Source organism: Miniopterus natalensis, chromosome 16 (assembly GCF_054644295.1).
Source record: "Miniopterus natalensis isolate mMinNat1 chromosome 16, mMinNat1.hap1, whole genome shotgun sequence".
Classification (NCBI taxonomy): Eukaryota; Metazoa; Chordata; class Mammalia; order Chiroptera; family Miniopteridae; genus Miniopterus; species Miniopterus natalensis.
The window spans coordinates 39,848,816-39,868,163 of NC_142096.1; the positions used below are offsets into that span (position 1 = coordinate 39,848,816).

General features: G+C 48.1%; 1 protein-coding gene across 4 annotated transcripts in view; it reads left to right on the forward strand.

Moving 5' to 3' along the window:
• KHDRBS3 (KH RNA binding domain containing, signal transduction associated 3) overlaps window positions 1-19,348 on the forward strand; it is a 133,371-nt gene that overhangs the window by 51,197 nt on the left and 62,826 nt on the right. For 3 of the 4 annotated variants that reach the window (XR_001603413.2, XM_016216096.2, XM_016216098.2), the window contains 3 exons: window positions 9,997-10,113; window positions 15,932-16,078; window positions 17,840-17,979. Coding sequence is in view for 3 of the 4 variants with exons in the window: in XM_016216096.2 (XP_016071582.2) it covers window positions 9,997-10,113; window positions 15,932-16,078; window positions 17,840-17,979 (404 nt within the window). In the remaining variant the exon portion in view is untranslated. The remainder of the gene's footprint in view (window positions 1-9,996; window positions 10,114-15,931; window positions 16,079-17,839; window positions 17,980-19,348) is intronic. The other variant, XM_016216099.2, reaches the window with a different exon arrangement.

Sequence of the window (19,348 nt, forward strand, 5' to 3'; positions counted from 1 at the left end):
CACCTGCAGAAGCTCCGCGCGGGTCGCCCGCGGACGTGGCAGCTTCGCCGTGTGCACGGTGGACTCGTCCCTCCCACTTGGCACACCCGGGCTTCTCCCCGCGTTCCTTGCTTTTGGGACTGGCAGCAGCATGTGTGCCCAAGCGCCCGTGCGGGGACCCAGCGCATCGTTTTGTTGACTTAGCTTCTGCACTTACTTCCTCCCCCCCATTCTCCAAATACTGTGACTGGCACGTTTTGTCATTTCTGTTCCTGAGTTATCGCCCGGCTCTTCCTCTGCTCTCCATGCCACCCCGACGTGGACTGTGGGCTGCCACCACCCCTCAGCCTCCGGCGCCCTTTCGCCGGGCTCTGCTCCCCTCCACACGCGCGGCCCCCCCCGTGGCAGCCCCCCATGGCAGCCCCCGTGGCAGCCCTCCCCGTGGCAGCCCTCCCCGTGGCAGCCCTCCCCGTGGCAGTCGCCCCCGTGGCAGCCACCCCCGTGGCAGCCCCCTGTGGCAGCCCTCCCCGTGGCAGCCCTCCCCGTGGCAGCCTGGACGCCTCCGGACTGACCGCCTCAGGCGCACTCCTCCGTGGGCTGCACGGCTTTTTCCTTTCTTTTGCCGTCGACCCCTCCCCACCCTGCAAGAATATAATCCAGCCCCGAGCAAATCGAATAGCGAGTACACTGGGTAGGTTATTTCAGATCGCTTGTTGCGTGTGCCTCTGTGTGATTTATTTTTGCCCGTATCATCTCCTGGAGAAGCTACTGTGCACTTCAGTGATTTTCAGAGTTGCTAATATCTCAATAAATTGGGCTGTTTACTGTTTAGAAGTAGATACTATGTTAAATTACTATCAATGGAGGAACACCAAATAGTCTCCACCACGATCAGTAATAATACTTAGCGATTTGTGATTGAAGACATGATAAATTTAAATAACAGTCTGTTATCTATAGTTTTAATATGTTGCAATAATTTCCGCAGCAAAGAAAATCAATAAAAACCATGTTGACTAGTGCCATTTGATTTGGGGTAAAATCAGCTTTAATTGCCCAAGTATTTATTGAGAAGCTCTTATGTAGGAAAGCTGATGAATCAAGTATGGGTCCTAATTACTCGAGTGCAAGGGATTTATATGCCAACTGGAGAAGCAGTAAGTTTCACTAAGTCATACAAGGTAAAAACAGAATTGACACGAGAGAGGTGGAGGGACTCCCTCCATGTGAAGTCAGGGGTGTGAGGGAGAGTTATTTCTGGAGAAAGAATTGCAGGTGGAATTAAATTTAGTCCAGGCTGTGAACAAGCATAATTATTGGGCTAGAATGATTTAATTATGGGGAATGGTAGGTTGTAGTGTTCAAGATGGCATTAAACTGCACCACTGTTGAGCCCCTGGTGTTCTGACCCCAGGCCAGCTGGGGCTGTGTGGAAATGAGGGGGCATCTGCGTGTGTGGTTGCAGGCTGGGGGTTTAGGTCGGGGGGGGTGAGATGAGAGCAAGAAGGACCATAATGGAGCAAAGGGAATTACTTGTAGCAAGTATGAGATTTATCCCAGAATTTGATTTTGTCTATGAAATCATAAAGTGCATTTCAAGAAAAATAAGTAATATGAAAGGAACATTAAACAGCCCGTGTGATAATCAGGGAAGATGCCATAACAACACTGTTGGGCATTTTTGTCACAGTGAGCAGGAGAGACTGTACCAGTGAAAGGACTTGATGGTTTTGTGTGTGTTTTTTTGTAAATACAAACGAACCCCGCCCCCCACAAATTCAGTTAATTCATAAAGAACCAGCGGACATTGAATCCATCATTACAGGGCTCTATAGACTACAAATGCCCTCCTTTTACAACATAACTAGATCTTATATAAATTCCAACAAACACACTTTAAAAATCATTTTTCATCTAACAAGAAAGTAGAAGGAATCTCTGAATCCCCAATCCCCCGACTCAAAGAAGACAGATTAAGAGAAGGACGCTTAGCAGACAAAATCTGAATGGGAAGCGGCAGGTGACTCCAAACTCTGCAGTTGCCCTGGGAGAAAACACTCCCACCAGCCCTGGAAGAGGCTCCCTGAGAATCCCAGACCCCCAGAGGGGACCGAAGGACCCCTGTGCTAGGCAGAAAGACTTAATGTTTAGAAATTCTTTTCCTCTTGTGCAGACGTGGCTGTGGCTTCATCCGAATAAAAACAACAGGCAGGACGCTGGGTCCCTGCACCCAGAGTTCATTAATTTATTCTTTTGCTTTTGTTGATTCTGTACAATGTGTGTTTTGTGGTGGTTTTTTTTTTTTGGTTGTTTTTTCGCGTGACTATGTGCCCGGCAGTGTATTAAGGATAGATTTTGGGGGGGGAGGTAAGAGGAGGAGATTTCAGACTTGAATGAAAACACATTCCCTCTTCTGGGGAATCCAGCATAAAAGGAAACGGGTTAAAGTACAGCTTGGAAAGTGTTAGAGGACAAAGCAGGGGGATGGAGAGAATGTCAGGGGAGGTGCTTGTTGGAGAAGCCTGAGCCTGTTAGACCCTGATGACCAAGGACTGGCCCAGCATGTACTTTGTACCCCTGAGTTTGGTCTTTTTCAGTGTAAATTTTGCCACGGTTAAGAGTGAATTCCTGTCAATATGGAAAATATAAGCAGTGACCAAAACACAGACAATGACACCACCTAGATCGCAGGTATATTTTAAACTCAAAATTAAATCTAGACTCCGGCCCATGGCCTGCGTGGCCCAGGTGTGCCTGTCTTCTCTGACCTGCCCCTTACTCCCTGCGTCACTCTGTTTTGCTCAACTGGCTACCTGCCTGTTTCTCATTAGCTCCTCGGTGCCCCAGAGCCTTTGCATTACTGTTCACATTGCAAGAAGTTGTCTGCTCCCAGAGGCCAGCCTGCCTCTAGTTGCCCACCCCGCCGTGAATAGCCACGCTTCCTGTGGTCACGCTCTGTCACCCTGGCAGGGTGCTTGCTGTTAATAAACGAGCATTATCCTTGCCTATGTCTCACCTGTGTGTCACCTGACTCGTCTCACCAGACTGAAACTGTCAGCACGGGGCCATCGTCGGCCTGTTTCCTGCCCAGCACCTGGACCGTGATTGCTCTTTACCGCTGTTGCGGTGGTAACATCACTTACCCAGGGCTGGACACAGAGCTAAACGCACACTTTGTTGATTTTGTCAATATTTAAAAAAAACAAAGTAACGTGCTTTTGTTGCCCTTCCCCTCACGGACGCAGGCTTTTGCTCAGAAGGGGAGACCAGACGCAGCCGGGCAGGTTTCAGCAGAGGCTGCGTCCCTCCCGTCCCAGGGTCCTCCCTGGATCTGCCCGGAGCATCTGGGGGTGGGCGAGAGGCAGTGCTTCCTGCAGAAAGCGCCTTTTGGAAGGCCTCACCTCTCTAAATCCTGCTCCCAGGGCTCATGTCCTCCTGATCGCCGCCCAGATGAGCAGGCCCGAGCCTCCCTCCCCGGCAGGCCCCTGTGCACGCCCCAGGTGCCTGCTTAGCCCTGGCCCTGGGGTGTTAGCCTTAGCTTGCATTCCACCCAGCTTCCTTCTGGTCCTAAGAGTGAGAGAGATGCTTTCTCCTCTGTGTCTGAGCTGAAAAGGGTAGTTCTTGGAACAAGGCAGTTTTGAGAAAGTGAAAGTCAAGAATGGCTAAAATCAAAAGCCAGGGAATGGGGCGAGGCTGGGGGAGCCAGGCCGAGGCCAGAGCAGGCCATTCGCAGCAGGTCTGTTCTCAGGCCAGCTGGACAGCTAGGCAGCTGTGTTTTTGATGGGAGATGTAACAAGGCCAACTTTGAGTTGAGCCCGCTGAGCTGCTGACCAGATGCGCAGAAGTGGTACCGAGGAGGGTTCTGCCCTGGGCTCCTGAGCTGGCCTGGGTGAGGGTGGCTGTGCTGGGCTATGGAAAAGTAGAGGGAAATTAGGAAGAGAAACACAGGTAATTCAGGGACCAGTGATTTTCCCCTTTACCCTTTGCTAGCTTGCCTTCTTTAGGGTGGCAGTTACAGAATCTGAGTCTATTTCCAACATTAAAATCAGAATAGATCAGTAGGAACAAGCATCTAAACTGTCAGGATATAATTAATTCATTGAGCATTTATTAAGTAAGCACCCCTCTGCACAGGTGCTGGATCAGAGACTCCACAAGGCCTAGTCACTGCCCCGTGGAGTGAGTGTTGGCACTTGGCTCGAGTGGCGGCGTGGATGGCCGTGCCCTTTGCTGGGCTGAGGGGCTCCGGCAGGGTACGGTGCCTGAAGCTGGGGTGGCAGAGGCTACAAGTTCAGCTTCAGGGTTGAGTTAGAGGTCAGTCAACAGCCCTTTGTTAGACTAATCAACCTTTTGGTGAACAGCCAATTAAGGGACACCTTTTAATGGAGACAGCGACATGTTCTGGAGCTTAGCTGTTTATGAAATGACAGCTTAACTGTAATTGTTCCCCAAGGAGCAGGGTCATGTCACAAATAATAGTTTAGATCAATTACAGGGAGTTCAGAAAGGCACCAGGTCTTTGCCAACAAAGAATATAATTATTGGATGTTATACATTATGCAGTGGAGCTCAGATATGCTTATTGTATGCTGATGTACCGTCTTCAAAATCATTGGAAAGTTTATTTGCAACTCTAACATTTGTAATATAATATATGTGTAGTATAATTGTCATCTGGAGAAAAGTCAATGGTCTTGGGTATGGTAATACTTTCAACTTCTGTACAAATCTATGCACAAATGAAATCATTAATAAAAATGAAAGCTAAAATGTATTAAGCTCAGCCCTGGCTGGTGTGGCTCAGTTGGTTAGGCATCATCTTGTGCTCTGAAAAGTCGCCAATTCGATTTCCGGTCAGGGCACTTGCCCTGGTTGTGTGGCTCGATCTCTAGTAGGAGGCGTGCAGGAAGCAGCTGATTGATGTTTTGCTCTCAAATCAATGTTTCTCTCTCTCTCTCCCTCTCCCTTCTCTCTCTAAAAACCAATTTTAAAAAATCTTTAAAAATGTGTTAAGTTCTTACTGTCTATTTTGCAAATACAGTTATCAAATGTAAAACCAGCCCTGATGTAAGTAAGGGGAGACTTTATTCAGAAGGATCATTGTAGCAGGGAGGCTCAGCACGAGATCTCGTGTGTCTCAGGGGTCAGGCATTAAAGGGCTTTGCTTTTATGGGGAAACATGAACAAGGCCAGAGAGATGTGTGGCAGTGAGAGGAATGGGTGGAGGCGGCCTGGTGGGACCTGGGATCCCAGAGTGTTTTACCCTGAGGCTGGTCCCTGGAGACAGAGGAGCCTTTCGGGACAGTTGTACACCACCTCATGTTGCAGGTGAGTCACTGTTCAGGGCCCGAGGAAAGAGGAAACTTGACTACATGGTCCATCAAGTCAGGCAGAGGGGCACTTTCTGACTGATCTGTGGGAACAACCAGGTCAGCCAGTCTTTTATGGAGCAAAGAAGGGGAACTTGGAGGGCCTGTGTCTGGCCTTGCCGTGGGTAAACGGGGTCATCCCCAGGTCTTACCCAAGCCCCACAGGGAAGGGTAGTTCTTTGGAAGAAGCTGTTTCCAGGAATGTGAAAGGGTATGAGGGCTTCTTAATCATCACTGTTGTTCAGGAGCTCCGGGCTCAGGTGAAATTCGCATTCTCACAGTGCTCAGCACTTGATGGGTTTTAATCGTCGTGATAACCCTGCAGAGCACTGGCTCTTGTAAGCCACAGCTCTGGTGAGTATGGTGACAGTCAGGTCTGGGCTGTGACACATGGCTGGTTCAGAGGGGTCGTGGCTCAGACACCTGTGGACGTCCCTAGCTGGCAGGACTCAGCAGGCCACAGGGCCCGTGACAGGCAGGATGATCTGCTGAAGGTATTTATTTCTGTATCATCCAAGGGGCCCAAGATACACCCTCAGCCCAGCCATTCCTTTTCTCGTTGCAAGCACTGGCCATGCCTAGCTTTTGTTTTGTTTTGGCTACATTAGGGTATGTTGTAGAATCCCTGGAGGCATTGAACTTGTAAAAGGAGAGGACTGTAACTTGGCATTTAAACTTAAGAAATAGAGAGTAACCAGAGTCTGGCTCCTCTTTCTAGGAGTGTGTCCTAACCAGGACACGCTTGATGTTTTATAGGACACTCTGCAATGGGAAGGGTGGTCATTTCTGATGTGTGACATTCTAGGTCTTTGCCCACCAAATGCCAGTAGCTACCCACAGTCTTGTAACAACCAAACAAGCATCTATTTCCCAATGCCCCCTGGGAGGTGATGCAATAGATGTTGAGAACCAGACCAAGTCCATTACCACAGATGACTCAGCTCTGAGGATCCTCAGTTTCCACAGGCTTAATTCTGACTCTCAGGCTGCCTTGACCTCCAGGCAGAGGTCAGCAGCCCCTGAGCAGGCGGCGTGGCCTGGGCTCGCATCGGTTCCGTGTGGTGGCTCCCTGGTAGGTGGCCTTGTGGAGGAAGAGCTAGTTCTCAGTGAAAGGTGGGCATCGTTCACATAAAATCCTGTGTCTCCACACTAGTTATATTCATCAGTTTATTAATTACGAAATACGGCCGAGAGAGTGCCCAGTCGACGGGCCCAGCTGGTGGGTGACGTGATCGTTTTTGTTTCATTCGCACCGCGGGCGCCGCAGTAGGTAGTGCGATCCCTGTGTTGCAGATGAGAGGTCAGAGGCTCGTGGTGGACAAAGGGAAATAAAGGGGCTCTGATTGTCAGAATAAGCAATAATACTAAGAGGCGTTACATGGAGAAAGGAAACTCCTACAGGTATATACAAGTATAGAAAGTGCTTCTTCTGATAGAGAATCCTGTGTTTTATGTCTTACCAAGTGACCTTGAATAAGTCCCATCGTTCCGTGGATGTCAGTTTTCTCAGAATAACATTCTGTGTTTGGATGGGATGACTTCTAAGGTCCCTTAATAGTTATTAATTGGGAACTATTTAGCTGTTAAAGAAATGTAAATATGGCTGTTTGACCACATCCATTTAATTTTATGCTATCCCTGAAACCTGCTAAACTGAGTATAAGTGAATTAAAAAGGCACAAATCCGTGAAGATAAGAGTTGAGGCAACAACAGTCGGCAAATGCTGCCAGTAAACCCTGGTAGCTGCGAAGGAAGGGCATGGAAATGGTCCTGCTGCCGGAGACCAGGGCGCGCGGAAGCCTGAGCGCGCAGGACCAGAAGGCCGCGGGAACAGGCCGTTCCCGCGGAGACCTGGGGGCACTCGGGTGCAGACACCAGTCACCGTGAAGGCGGGTTCATGGGGCAGAACTGAGAGGGGAGACTCAGTAGGAAGGTTGTCTGAGAAGCAGTGAGATTCCCAGAGGCCGCCCCTGCTGATGACCCGGCCTGTGCCCTTAACCCCGTAACAGACTAGAGATTTCCCGAAGAGGCCGAATCGGGGACCAGTGAGCTACACACTGGAAACGGGGGATCGCTTCATGTACAAGTAAAGCGGGATGTGTGCCTGCTGGCGGGGCCTCAGGATCCCCGCAGCCAGGCCGACGGCCCCGGGAATTCCTCCTCCGCTCGGTGCCCTGGAGAAGGGAGATGCGGAGGCCGCCTGGCTGGCGTTGCTCCGCTGGTTGAGCGTGTCCTGTGCGCTGCACGGTCACCGGGTCAGCTCCCAGGCAGGGCACATGCCTGGGTGGAGGGCTCGATCCCCTGTAGGGCATGGAGGAGGCAGCTGATCGATGTTGTTTCTCTCTTCTCCCTTCCTCTTTCTCTCAAAATCAGTAAGGTATTCTTTAAAAAACAGAGAGAAATGCAGATACATGGCACGGCAGAGTGTCGGGCCTGACTGTCAAAGCCCGTGTTTGAAAGCGGGTTTCCAGCCAGCATTCTAGAGCCTCAGCTTCGGCTTTTCCCAGGAACGTCACTGCTGGAGAGAGACCAGCTCACAACACGGCGGGCGATAGCTGCTGTCGCTAATATCCTCGGGAAGATAAGACCTTTGACTGCTTCCATAAAATTCTCTTTAATCGTCACCTGAGGGTCTTTTTTCCATTGCTTTTCAGAGAGAGAGAGAGAGAAAGACGGAGGGAGAGAGGGAGAGGGAGGGAGAAACACGGATGTGAGAGAGACACATCGACGGGTCGCCTCCCCCACGCACCCGACCAGGGCCAGGGATGGAGCCTGCAGCAGACGTACCTGCCCTTGGCCAGAATCGAACCCGGCACCCTCCAGCCCGTGCGCTGACACTCTAACCGCTGAGCCACACTGGCCAGGGCTCCATAAAATTTTTTAATAAAAAAGATTAAAAGGACAAATATAAGAAAGTACTATTAATAGTTAAACATCTGATAGTGGAAATGAAAGAATCAATAGATATGGAGACTTTATGTTATTAAATCTCCCAAAACTAAAGAATGAGAGAAGATGAAAGAGAGAGAGAGGAATGAGAGAAGATGAAAGAGAGAGAGAGAGGAAAATAGGAAACTTCATGATCCAACTTGGGAGCTCCGATGGCCAAATAATAGAAATTTCAAAAAGGTAAAGCAGAGAAACGGGAACAAGGAGGAGGTGGGGGTGGGTGGGCTGAGACAACGAATCCCCCCCTGCCTTGAAGTCGTGTCTGACATTTTAAACTCTGTATCATATGTTTTAAAAAATAATTTACTTAAAATTAAAATTTAAAAATAAAAGAAATTGCCTGTGAAGGTTAAAAATAGATACTTGAGTTTTGTTGAAGACCAATAAAATTAAAACTGGGCAAGGAGGATTTTTTTTTTTTTTTTAAAGTAGGTATTTCAGGAAAATTACTCCAATGATCATAGCTAGGCAAATGGAGGAATATTTTTCTCTTTAAAACAGCAGCAGCATGGCCATGGCGTGGATCATGGAAAGCGGCTGGTATCAAGAATCTTGCCTAAAGCCCTGGCTGGCATTGCTCCGTGTTGGAGCGCCCGCCCGAGCCCTGAAGGGACCTGGGTTGGATTCCCAGTCAAGGGCACGTACCTGGGTTGCAGGTCCGATCCCAGGCCCTGGCCTGGGCGTGTGTAGGAGGCAACCAGTCGATGTATCTCTCTTACCTCTCTCTCCCCCCCCCCCCCTTCCTCCCTTCCACCCCTCCCTTCCACTCTCTCTCAAAATCATATCCTTGGGTAATAAACAAGCCTGTCTTTCTATTTCTGTTTTACCTTAATTACAGTAAGGCTTTAAAAACTTGTATGAAATCCCTAATAATTCTTTCATTCAAGATATATTTATTGTCTATTTTGTGCCAAACATTGTTCTAACTAATCTATTTATATGGACCCGTTGAATCCCTCAGAACGGCGCCATGAGGGTAGGTCCCATTTAACAGGTGAGGATGCCAAGGTACAGAGAGGTTAGTCACCTGCCCAGGGTTACTCAGCTGCTAAATGGAAAAGCCGGGTTTTAAAGCCACGGTAGCCTAGCCTCAGAGTGCAGGTTCTTAATTAACTCACGCCTACTCTGCTTGTCAAATAAAGAGCCCTAAGCATCGAGCCTGAATAAGCTGTCCACATGCCACAGAGGTTGTCTAGAAGAGGTCGGTGGATTTAAGGTGAAGGTTTTGTCAGCCACTGGATGCTGAAGGACTTGTCTAGGCCAGTGCCCCGTTGGTTGACTGACCAAGGCTAAGTGCTGACCGGGGAGCAGAACCCGGGTTGTCCCTAATGACCGGTAGAGTGACATTACATGACACCTCGCATCCTTTTTGCTCACCTGTATTCCAGTCTTAGCACTGCTGATGGTGGATATTGAATGTGTGTGCAAATTGTCAAGGAAGTTAACTGCATTTACAGTTTGTAAAATACAGCCATCATGGAAGTGATTGGTATAGAGAAATAGACCAATTTTTTTTTTCTTTTACCTTTTTTAGCCCCATTATATGTGGTTTGTGGAAATAGCACAATTCATGTAGCAGGACCTGAAATATTTGTAATTAACCATGCGGAACATACTACAGTGTTTCCTAGTGTTTAAGAGTCAGAAATTACTTTCAGATATGAATGTTACAAGTTCGGTTTCTTTGATTTTCCCTAGTTCAACTTCGTGGGGAAGCTTTTGGGTCCACGTGGCAATTCTCTGAAGCGTTTACAAGAAGAAACCTTGACAAAAATGTCCATCCTTGGAAAAGGTTCCATGAGAGACAAGGCAAAGGTAATACTTGTTATAGACAGTGGCTGCTTTCTTAGGCATTAGATAACGTACTTTTAGATCACCCATTTTATTAACACGTGCTATATAAAAGCTAACTAGAATCTCCAGCGGAGCTACATACAGGGATACATTTATGATGCTCTAGAGAATTCAGTCACACTGGCCAGTTCAGGATATGTAGCATCTTAAACTTGCATTTGTGGCTTTTATGTTCATTTATAAAATAATATTGAGGTACCTATGGTTTGGATTCTGGAAGCAATATGTCACCTTGTAGAAGTGATAGGGAAATTATCCTGAAGAGAAGTGAGTTGTCTGTAGTCTCCCTGTCAGATCACTGTTTGCACGTTAGATGAGCTCCGTCTCTTCCCATGCCCCTGTTTCACATCATTGAATTTATTAAGTATATACTCTTATTTGCCGTTTTGACCCTTCACTTGATATCCTGTGTATTTCGTCAAGTTAAAATTGATTTTACATGTTTTAATAATTGCCTGTACATAGTTATTCTACTTGAATGTATTCAATTAACTGCCTCCTTTTTTGAGAATTTCAAAATTTATTTTTAATTGGATTTATTGGAGTGACGTTGGTCAATAAAATTATTTAGGTTTCGAGTGTACAATTCTATAATACATCCGCTGTATATTGTACTGTGTGTTCCCCACCCCGAGTCAAGTCTCCATGGCCATTTATCCCCTGTTCCCGCTTCTACCTCCCCCGCCCCCCCTTTCCCTCCGGTAATCACCATACTGTCGTCTGTCTATGAGTTCTGTGGTTTTTGTAGTGTCTTTGCTTATCCCTTCACCTTTACCACCCAGTCCCCCAACCCCTCTCCCCCTGGCAACAGTCACTATCTATGAGTCTGTTTCTGTTTTGTTAGTTTATTTTGTTCATTAGATTCCACATATAAGTGAGATCACATGGTGTTTGTCTTTCTCTGACTGGCTTATTTCACTCAGCATAATACTCTCCAGGTTCATCCGTGCGGTTGCAAAGGTAAGATTTCCTTTTTTTACAACCACGTAGTATTCCTTGGTGTGAATGCCCCACAGCTTTTCTATCCACTCGTCTACCGATGGGCACTGGGGCTGTTTCCAGATCTTAGCTGTTGTAAACTGTGCTGCTATGAACATGGGGGAGCGTATATTCTTTTGAATTAGTGTTTCAGGTTTCTTTGGATGTATTCCCAGAAGTGGGATCACTGGGTCAAAAGGCAGCTCCATCTTTAATTTTTTGAGGAACCCCCATAGTGTTTTCCACAGTGGCTGCCCCCGTCTTCACTCCCACCAGCAGTGCACCAGGCCCCCCTTCTCCACACCCTCCCCAGCACTTGTTATTTGTTGATTTGTTGATGGTAACCTTTCTGGCAGGTGTGAGGTGATATCTCATTGTGGCATGCTTCCTTTCTTAATACGCTAAAATTACTGTTATTTTTATTAATCACTTTCTGGAATATACCAATTCTGAAGGAAATGATCACATTTCATAATGTGCTGTCACTTAAACGTTCTCTCTTACCACTTTGCCGTTTTTTCATTGTTTAAAGATTTATATTACCAAGAACCAAATCTATATTTAGCGATCACTTACTCTGAAATGTTGAACAAGGGCTGTGTCAGACAAGAAAGTTATTTAGGCAAAATCCAGCGTCCTCACCAGAAAGTCCATCTAAATAATAGCTTTCACATAAAAATAGCCACCGTTAGTTTATTGAACAGCTGCTGTGACTCAGACGCCATGGGACATTTCACATGCATCACTCCGTGTTATCCTCGGGAAGATGATGGAAGATAAACATAATTTTGATTTTAAATGTTACATGTAAGAAAACTGCAATTCAGAGAATCTGAGTGTATCATCTGGTTAATCAGGGAGGCTCATTCTAGTATTTGAATAAAACATGGCCATGTATGAGACTCCCATGGGGTGTGTGTGAAAATACAGATCCCCAGGCCCCAACCTGTTTAGGGAGGAGGCCTTACATGAATTTTCAGTAGGAGTCTGAAAATAATTCTAATTCATGGCCGGTTAGTGTAACTGCTCACTTAGCTTAGCTGCCTCAGATGATGTCACTTTGGTTCCCCGACTCGTGTGTCCTGGTAGTAGGAGGAAAGGAAACCTTATGGCGGTCACTTGGTCAGAAATTATGTGTCTCTTGGAGGAAAGCCTCCCACCCTTGCTGATATCTTAAGTCTTCCATGAGGCCACCTGGTAACTGGGTACCTGACGTGACCAGGGAAGCTTATGGGTGTTGTGGTGCTTCTCCTGCTGTTAGTGGTGGTTCTTGGTCAGAAGCAGCATCCTGTGGCTCTGTGGCAGGGGGCAGGGCATCCCCATAGGGTTACAGCTAGAAGGGCACAGGGGGGCACGTCTTCATCTGGATTATATGTCCAGGAATAGCAGGTGCCTGCTGTCCCTATGATGAAAGGGAAACTGCGTACCATCGGCTTGCTCGCAGGGCTTCTGGTGGTCCCCCCAGACCGTGTTGTCCTTTCAGGGCTGCTGGTAGTCCTCTGCTGGTAGCGTATGGGACACTCTGTGGTGGCAGTAGCCTGTCGTCCTGTGGATGGGAATCTGCCGTGTTTAACGTATAGCCGCTCTCCCTGTCACGGTGGCACCTGGTCCATGAGTCCCTCGAGGAGCACAGAGGTGGCTGCTACAGTTGGTCCCCTTGGCTACCTGGTCACTGAGTGCCAGCTGTGCAGGGCCCGAGGCTCCTGTTCTTCCTCACCCGGGCCTCTTTCCCGACTACTCGTCACCGGTTCATTAACGCTTTCATTTCTGTGCCCTTGACCACATCCGTCAGCGAGCCACTCCAGAGCTTCTGCCAGTGGCTGATCATTTATATTCCGGAAGCTGGGGCCACAGCGCCCACTGTGGGGTGACGGCCCACTGCCCCCACAAGCCCTGCCCCGATGGTGGCCGTCGGCGGATCTTCCAGCGCCCCATCTGCTGTGCTTGCTGCCGTCCGGGCCTCACCGCCCGAACTCTTGAACGCGGATCTCACTCGATCTGTTTCACGAGTTTAATTTTGGTCTCCAGAAATTCTCATTTAACAGTATGTTTATTTCTAAAGAGATTCCACTACTTCTTACTAAAACCTATTCTTCTAGATTTCTAGAGTGCTCACTATTTAAATTCTCATGTGAGCATAATTCATGTTCCTGTATTTGCTGCATTGATGAAATTATAGGAGTCGTTGCTGACATGTACTGGCTGGTTATGAAGCGTAATAATCACCGTGATGCTATGGAGCCCTCTTGTGTGCCAACGATCAGGCCAGGGGTTTTGTCCACAGCATCTGTGTGGTAGAATAATAGAAGGATTCCTATTATAGTTGTGTAATGATAATTGTCATTATAATAATAATTATTATTACTGTATCCACCATTTGTGGAGAGCTTATTATATGTTAGAGATATGTTTAAAGACTTTGTCTTTAGACCAAAACTCCTTAATCGCTGTAGTTCCTTTATTATGATTCCCCCCTAGTTACTGGCACAATAAAGCCTTTGTCACGGCAGCAGCCCTGTGCGCAGTGGGCACTGCACTGCTACCGCCGCTTAAAATTACCCCGTAAGACGGGCGTAAAGCAGCCTGCCCAACGTGATGTGGTAGACGTTGGACTTGAGATGTGAATGCAGAGCATCAAAGTCTGGTCTTCCCCAAACACAGCACGCCCCCCCCCCCAGTAACCTTGAAGTGGCTGGTACAGCTGTGCTCTGTGGGTGGTGTGTTAACCTTGGTTATGGTGAGAAAGGCTCTGCGGATGGTGTGTCCATGGTGGTTATGGTGAGAAAGGTTCTATGGATGGTATGTCCATGGTGGTTATGGTGAGAAAGGCTCTGCGGATGGTGTGTCCATGGTGGTTATGGTGAGAAGGCCTCTGTGGGTGGTGTGTCCATGGTGGTTATGGTGAGAAAGGCTCTGTGGATGGTGTGTCCATGGTGGTTATGGTGAGAAAGGCTCTGCGGATGGTGTGTCCATGGTGGTTATGGTCAGAAGGCCTCTGTGGGTGGTGTGTCCATGGTGGTTATGGTGAGAAGGCCTCTGCGGATGGTGTGTCAACTGTGGTTATGATGAGAAAGTTCCAGCCTAAGTCTGTGATGGAAGTAAGTGTATGTACTGTGTATGTACAGTCACCATCTCATTAAGATAACTGTTTTGATCCATCTTAGAAAGGGTAAGAAGTGTTTGTTTCGGCAGCTCATGCTTTCACGGATGAATGGCTGCTGTGCGTGGCCTCCAGTTAAAGCTTCAGCTATAAAGGGCAGAGAACCAGGTCAGAGGGTTAACCATGTTCTGATTAGAACAACAAGTGGTCTACAGTTGGCATAAACAATAGTGCTTTTTATACTCAAGGCAGATTTCAAAGAAACTGGGTAAGATATTAATGGTACCTTATGTTTGCTCTTTCTTACTTTAAATAAGTTTCTTGTTTTCTTTCAGTTTCTGACCCACTTCCCCAGATGTGAAGGAAACTAGCACGTACTGAGCGCCTGCCAGGTGCAAGGCGGTGCTCGGCCTCCTCTGCTGGGCATTTACATAAAGCCTCTGCCCAGTGGTCCTGCAGGAATGTACATATATTAACTCCCAACTGATTTTGCAAAGTAAGCCTTAGATTACACGTAAACTGTCTAAACTCACACCCCTAGTGACCAGCATCCTAGGTTCTGGTGTATCTGACTCAATCCCAGGCCTTTTCACGAGGGTCCTCTTTTCTTGGTAAGAGTTCAAGTTAGTTACGGAACAGAAGTTGAAGCCTCCAAGGGTGAGGTCAAGGGCGTCTGTGCCTCCCTGGCCTTCCGGCTAATGGCAGAATTATGGGATGCTGTCCTCAGGAATTCCTAGGGTTCTTTCTCCTGGGATAGGGTTTTCAGAGGGGCTAGGAAGGTTGCCTCCTTTCGGACATCACTTTGTCTGCCTGGTTTTAATGTTGGAAGCAAACCGTTGACACTTAGGTGCTGTCACTGCCACCCTAGTGACAGCTAGTTACGGAAAGAAAAAGGGCAGAATCACTCTGCCTTACTCTTCTCTCCTAATTTCCCCCTGAATTTCATTGCGTAAACAACAACCAAAAAATTAAGAAAATGTTTATCACAGCTATGTACAGTCGTGTAATCCAGTCTGCCGTTTCCCTCATTTGCTGTTTCATCCTCAGGTAGCATAGTGCCTGGCGCGTAGAAATGCTTTTTGAAAGACAGGTGCCGGAGCCAGTGGACTTCGACATGAGGAATAATTAGTCATTCAGTTAGTACGTGTTTGTTGGGCATCTGCTCTGTACCAAGCCCCTCTCTGGACCAGGCGTTGCAGCACCAAGGTGCACAATCATGGTTTGTGCTCCATGGTGATCACCTTCAGTGAGAGAAATTAGAAAATGGGCGAGTAACAAATACGGCCCCTCAGATATTTCAGATATTGGTAAATATAACAGCTCCGCAGCTATAAAGAACAGTGTAACCGGAGCAGAAGTGAGCTGGGCTGCTCAGCCAGTTTGAGGACCACGAAGGAGGTGTGTGTGGTGCCTGGAGGGGGACCCTAGGAGGTGAAGGAGCAGAGTTAGGGGCCCAGGGCAGGGGGTGGGGCTCCCAGGCCAGAGACAGGATTTGAGACCTAATCCCACAACAGCAGGAAGCCTGGTTTTCATAAAAGCCTGGAGCTGCAGGATCCGATTTATATGCTAAAGTTCCTTCCTTAGGTGGCCTTTGCTGTTGGGCGAATCTTACGAGACACCACGTAGAAGCTCTGGGTCGTTTTTATTGCCCTTCCCTTTCCTCCTGGTGACGCGGTCTTCCCCTCGGCTGTCTCTCTTCAGGAAGAAGAGCTGCGGAAAAGTGGAGAAGCCAAGTACTTCCACCTCCACGACGACCTCCATGTCCTCATCGAGGTCTTCGCCCCGCCGGCGGAGGCCTACGCCCGCATGGGCCACGCCTTGGAGGAGATCAAGAAGTTCCTCATCCCTGTGAGTATTTCCAGCCCTCCCTTTGCTTTAATTCCGGGGGACTTAGCAGCAGTTGGCATTTGCGTGGCCCTTTGTCTACCCAAGAGCTTCCCGCTCACCTCCTGGCGAGTCCACCTCGCACTGTCCCTGCGAAATACTTGGCATTTTTCCTTCTTTATATGTGAGACCACAGATTTTTAGAGATTAAAGAACACGGCTAAGGCTACATGACTAAGAAAGTCGAAGAGCACAGGCCCTTGTCCAAGTGGTGGGACTCCAAGTCCTAGACATTTTGGTGACATTAAAACGCCTCATGAATGCGCTGTCCTCCGTCACAGCCCCCGAGTGCCCCCGCGTGTGTTTGAATAGGGCCTCAGTCAGCTTCTTGTCCCGGGAAAGCATCTTTAACCCCGTAAATTCTGTGTCACACCTCCTCACGCCTTCAGCAGGGCAACATGTAGCATTTATTAGCACGTTTTATTTAGAATGTGCTTTACTGATAACTTATTAACCTTCACACATTTTTGGTAAACGGGTAGGAAACATATTTACAGGTTTGTGGTAAGAGGTTGAAATACTGAGAGATTCCAGTGACTCTCCTGGGGTCTCAACACTGCAAATGAGCTTGTGTTTGCCGTAACCCCCCCCATCCTCCGCCCTCCTGCCGAGCCCAGTGAGCCAGCGGAGCTTCCGTGGGTCCCTGGCCTCCCTGCGGCCCTGGGGTCTGAGCTGCTGCTGGTCTCCGTGCCAGTTTTGATCTGGGTTCTTGTGATTTTCTTACTCCAGTGTCTTCGACTGCACGCTTCAAGTCCTTTTTTGGAATTCTGCTTTTGAAAAGTACAGAAGAGAGAGCGCATTTTTAAAATAAATTTACTGAACGTGTTTCGTATTTTTCATTCTAAATAATCTAGAAAACTGTCTCTTCTGAATCTTTATTCAAACTCAGATCTGCTTGCACGTAACCATAAAATCCACCCGTCCCGGTATCTGTCGGGAACACTTTGCCCCCTTTCCCTGGTAATCGGTTCACACGCATCCTTAGGCAACACCTCTGGCAGAGAAACCACTGCTCCCCCTGGGCTGCGCAAGTGACCTTCCTGTGATCTTTCACGCCTGACCCTCCCTTTCTTTGTGAATAAGTCACACCTTTCTCTGTTTATCACACATTTTTCCTTGCCTGTTGTTGAATGGAGCTGGGGATGGGAAGGAAAGGGGGGAAGTCAAAGGTAACCCCCAGTTTCTCAGTTGGCCATTCAGACAGTAATACATGACACAGAAGAGCAAGTTTTCAAGCACAAGGTGATGCATTCGGTTTTGGAAATGTTGAGCTTTGCTCCGTGTGCAGCACGCGAATGGAAACGTTCAGAGGGAAGGGACGGCCGGGTTTGTTCGTGTATGTTTTCCGTTCCTCGGCCTTCAGGGACGCGCAGTCACTGCCAGTTGAGTTGAGCTGTCAATAGCGATGCCAACATATCTGTCACAGGGTACTTGAATTTTATTGTAATTGTTTCCCTTGGAAATCATGCCTGGAGAAAGGAGTTATGGCTGATTGTGGAAAATTTTGCTTTGGGGAAAAAGACGATGGTTTTTTCTTTTTTTTTCCTTTTTACAATTTATCGATACATTTTCGTTTTAACAGATTCACATCTTGTTTTATGACGGCAACTATTTCCCTAACCCTTTTTTCCTATTAAAAAACCGTCTGTTTCTTGTTCTGAACGCTGTGTGCCTGTGATGAGGCGACGTGCTGTCCCCTGACCTCTGTCCCCTGTCCCCGTGCAGGACTATAATGATGAAATCAGGCAAGCGCAGCTCCAGGAACTGACGTACTTGAACGGCGGCTCCGAAAATGCAGACGTGCCGGGCGTTCGGGGGAAATCCGCCTTACGCACAAGAGGTGTGCCAACCCCCACGATAGCCAGGTAGGTGTAATTACTAATGACTTACGTTTTTGTCATCAAAATGTGGTACCGTGCGGCAGTTTTAAGGTTTCCTTTACTGATTGTCAGCTCTATCAGTATATCAGCATTTTCCTTCACAGTGTCTTCCATCTTCCCTAATCCAGTCCAACCACTCTTCCAGTTGGTAGTCACAGCCTTAGTGATCTTTTAAAATTAAATTAGATTTATTTTCTTCCTGTTTAAAATCCTTCAGTGACTTCCTTCGCAGGTGGCAGGCAGGCCACACTTCCTGACACGCACCTGCGTCACCTGGCGCGGTCCATCCCGTCCGACTTTCTGCATCACCCTTTCTTCCCCCCAGACACGTGGGGCTGGTCCTCCTGTTCCTTAAACAGGCCGAGCTCATCTCTCTCCTGGTCCTCGGCATTCCCTCTCCCTCCCCTCCTGGGGACGCTTTGGCTCCGGCCCTCTGGCTACCCCCCTGGGCATTGCATTCTCAGCACACGGGCACCTTCGCTAATGGCCGTCTCCTGGTCTGGAGCTGGTCATGACAGCTTGTCCTGGTTTCTTAGTAGCGTTTGTCACACAGAATTGGCCTTGCTCATTTGTTCACTTTTCATCGGTCTCTCTAATTACAGTGTAAACCATGAGGCCTTGCACGGGTTCCTGCTGCCTGGTGCGCAGTAATCACTCAGTGCGACACCGTGGGGGGACTGCAGCACCAGAGCCGAGCCTCAGGCTCTCTGCGATCCAGCGCTGACCATGTACAGCAGTTGTTAGTATAGTTGTCGTCTGTCACACGGCTGAGTTAGCGCTATGGGAATGGTCACAAAAGTCTCACCACGTTGGAATTTCACGGTGGGACAAGCTATTCCTGCATCTTCACGCATGCTCCCCACTGTGATCGCTTCCAGATACCTTCTCGTTAAACATACAAGCGATCTGAAATTAAATCCTGCAGTGGGAAGTCGTAAGTGTTGGAATACACCCTTCTCATTTCCATTTCAAACGAGGGAGCTAGACTTAGACTTCTGTTATTTGGGCAGTGGGGGAGCTCCTCGACTTGCACAGTCTGCCCTGTGCAGCCTGAGTGACCTCCGGGTTCATAGGTCAGTGCTCAACCACTGAGCCATGCCGGCTGGGCAGTCGACGTCTTTTAGATACAGGGGCTGCATGCACTGTCAGTGTGAGGTCGTCATTTATAGTTTCCACATGAGATCACAGTGGGATTCTCGCCTCACCCCGCCTTGGTCTTCCAGAAGTTTTCCTATTTTATTTCCTCTTTGAAAAGCCTTCAGTCTATTTGTGACGTTAGGTCATCAGTGTCACAGATTGTTTGTGAGCCCCCTCTATGACGGGAGCTGAATTTATAGAACGTGTAAGTCATTGT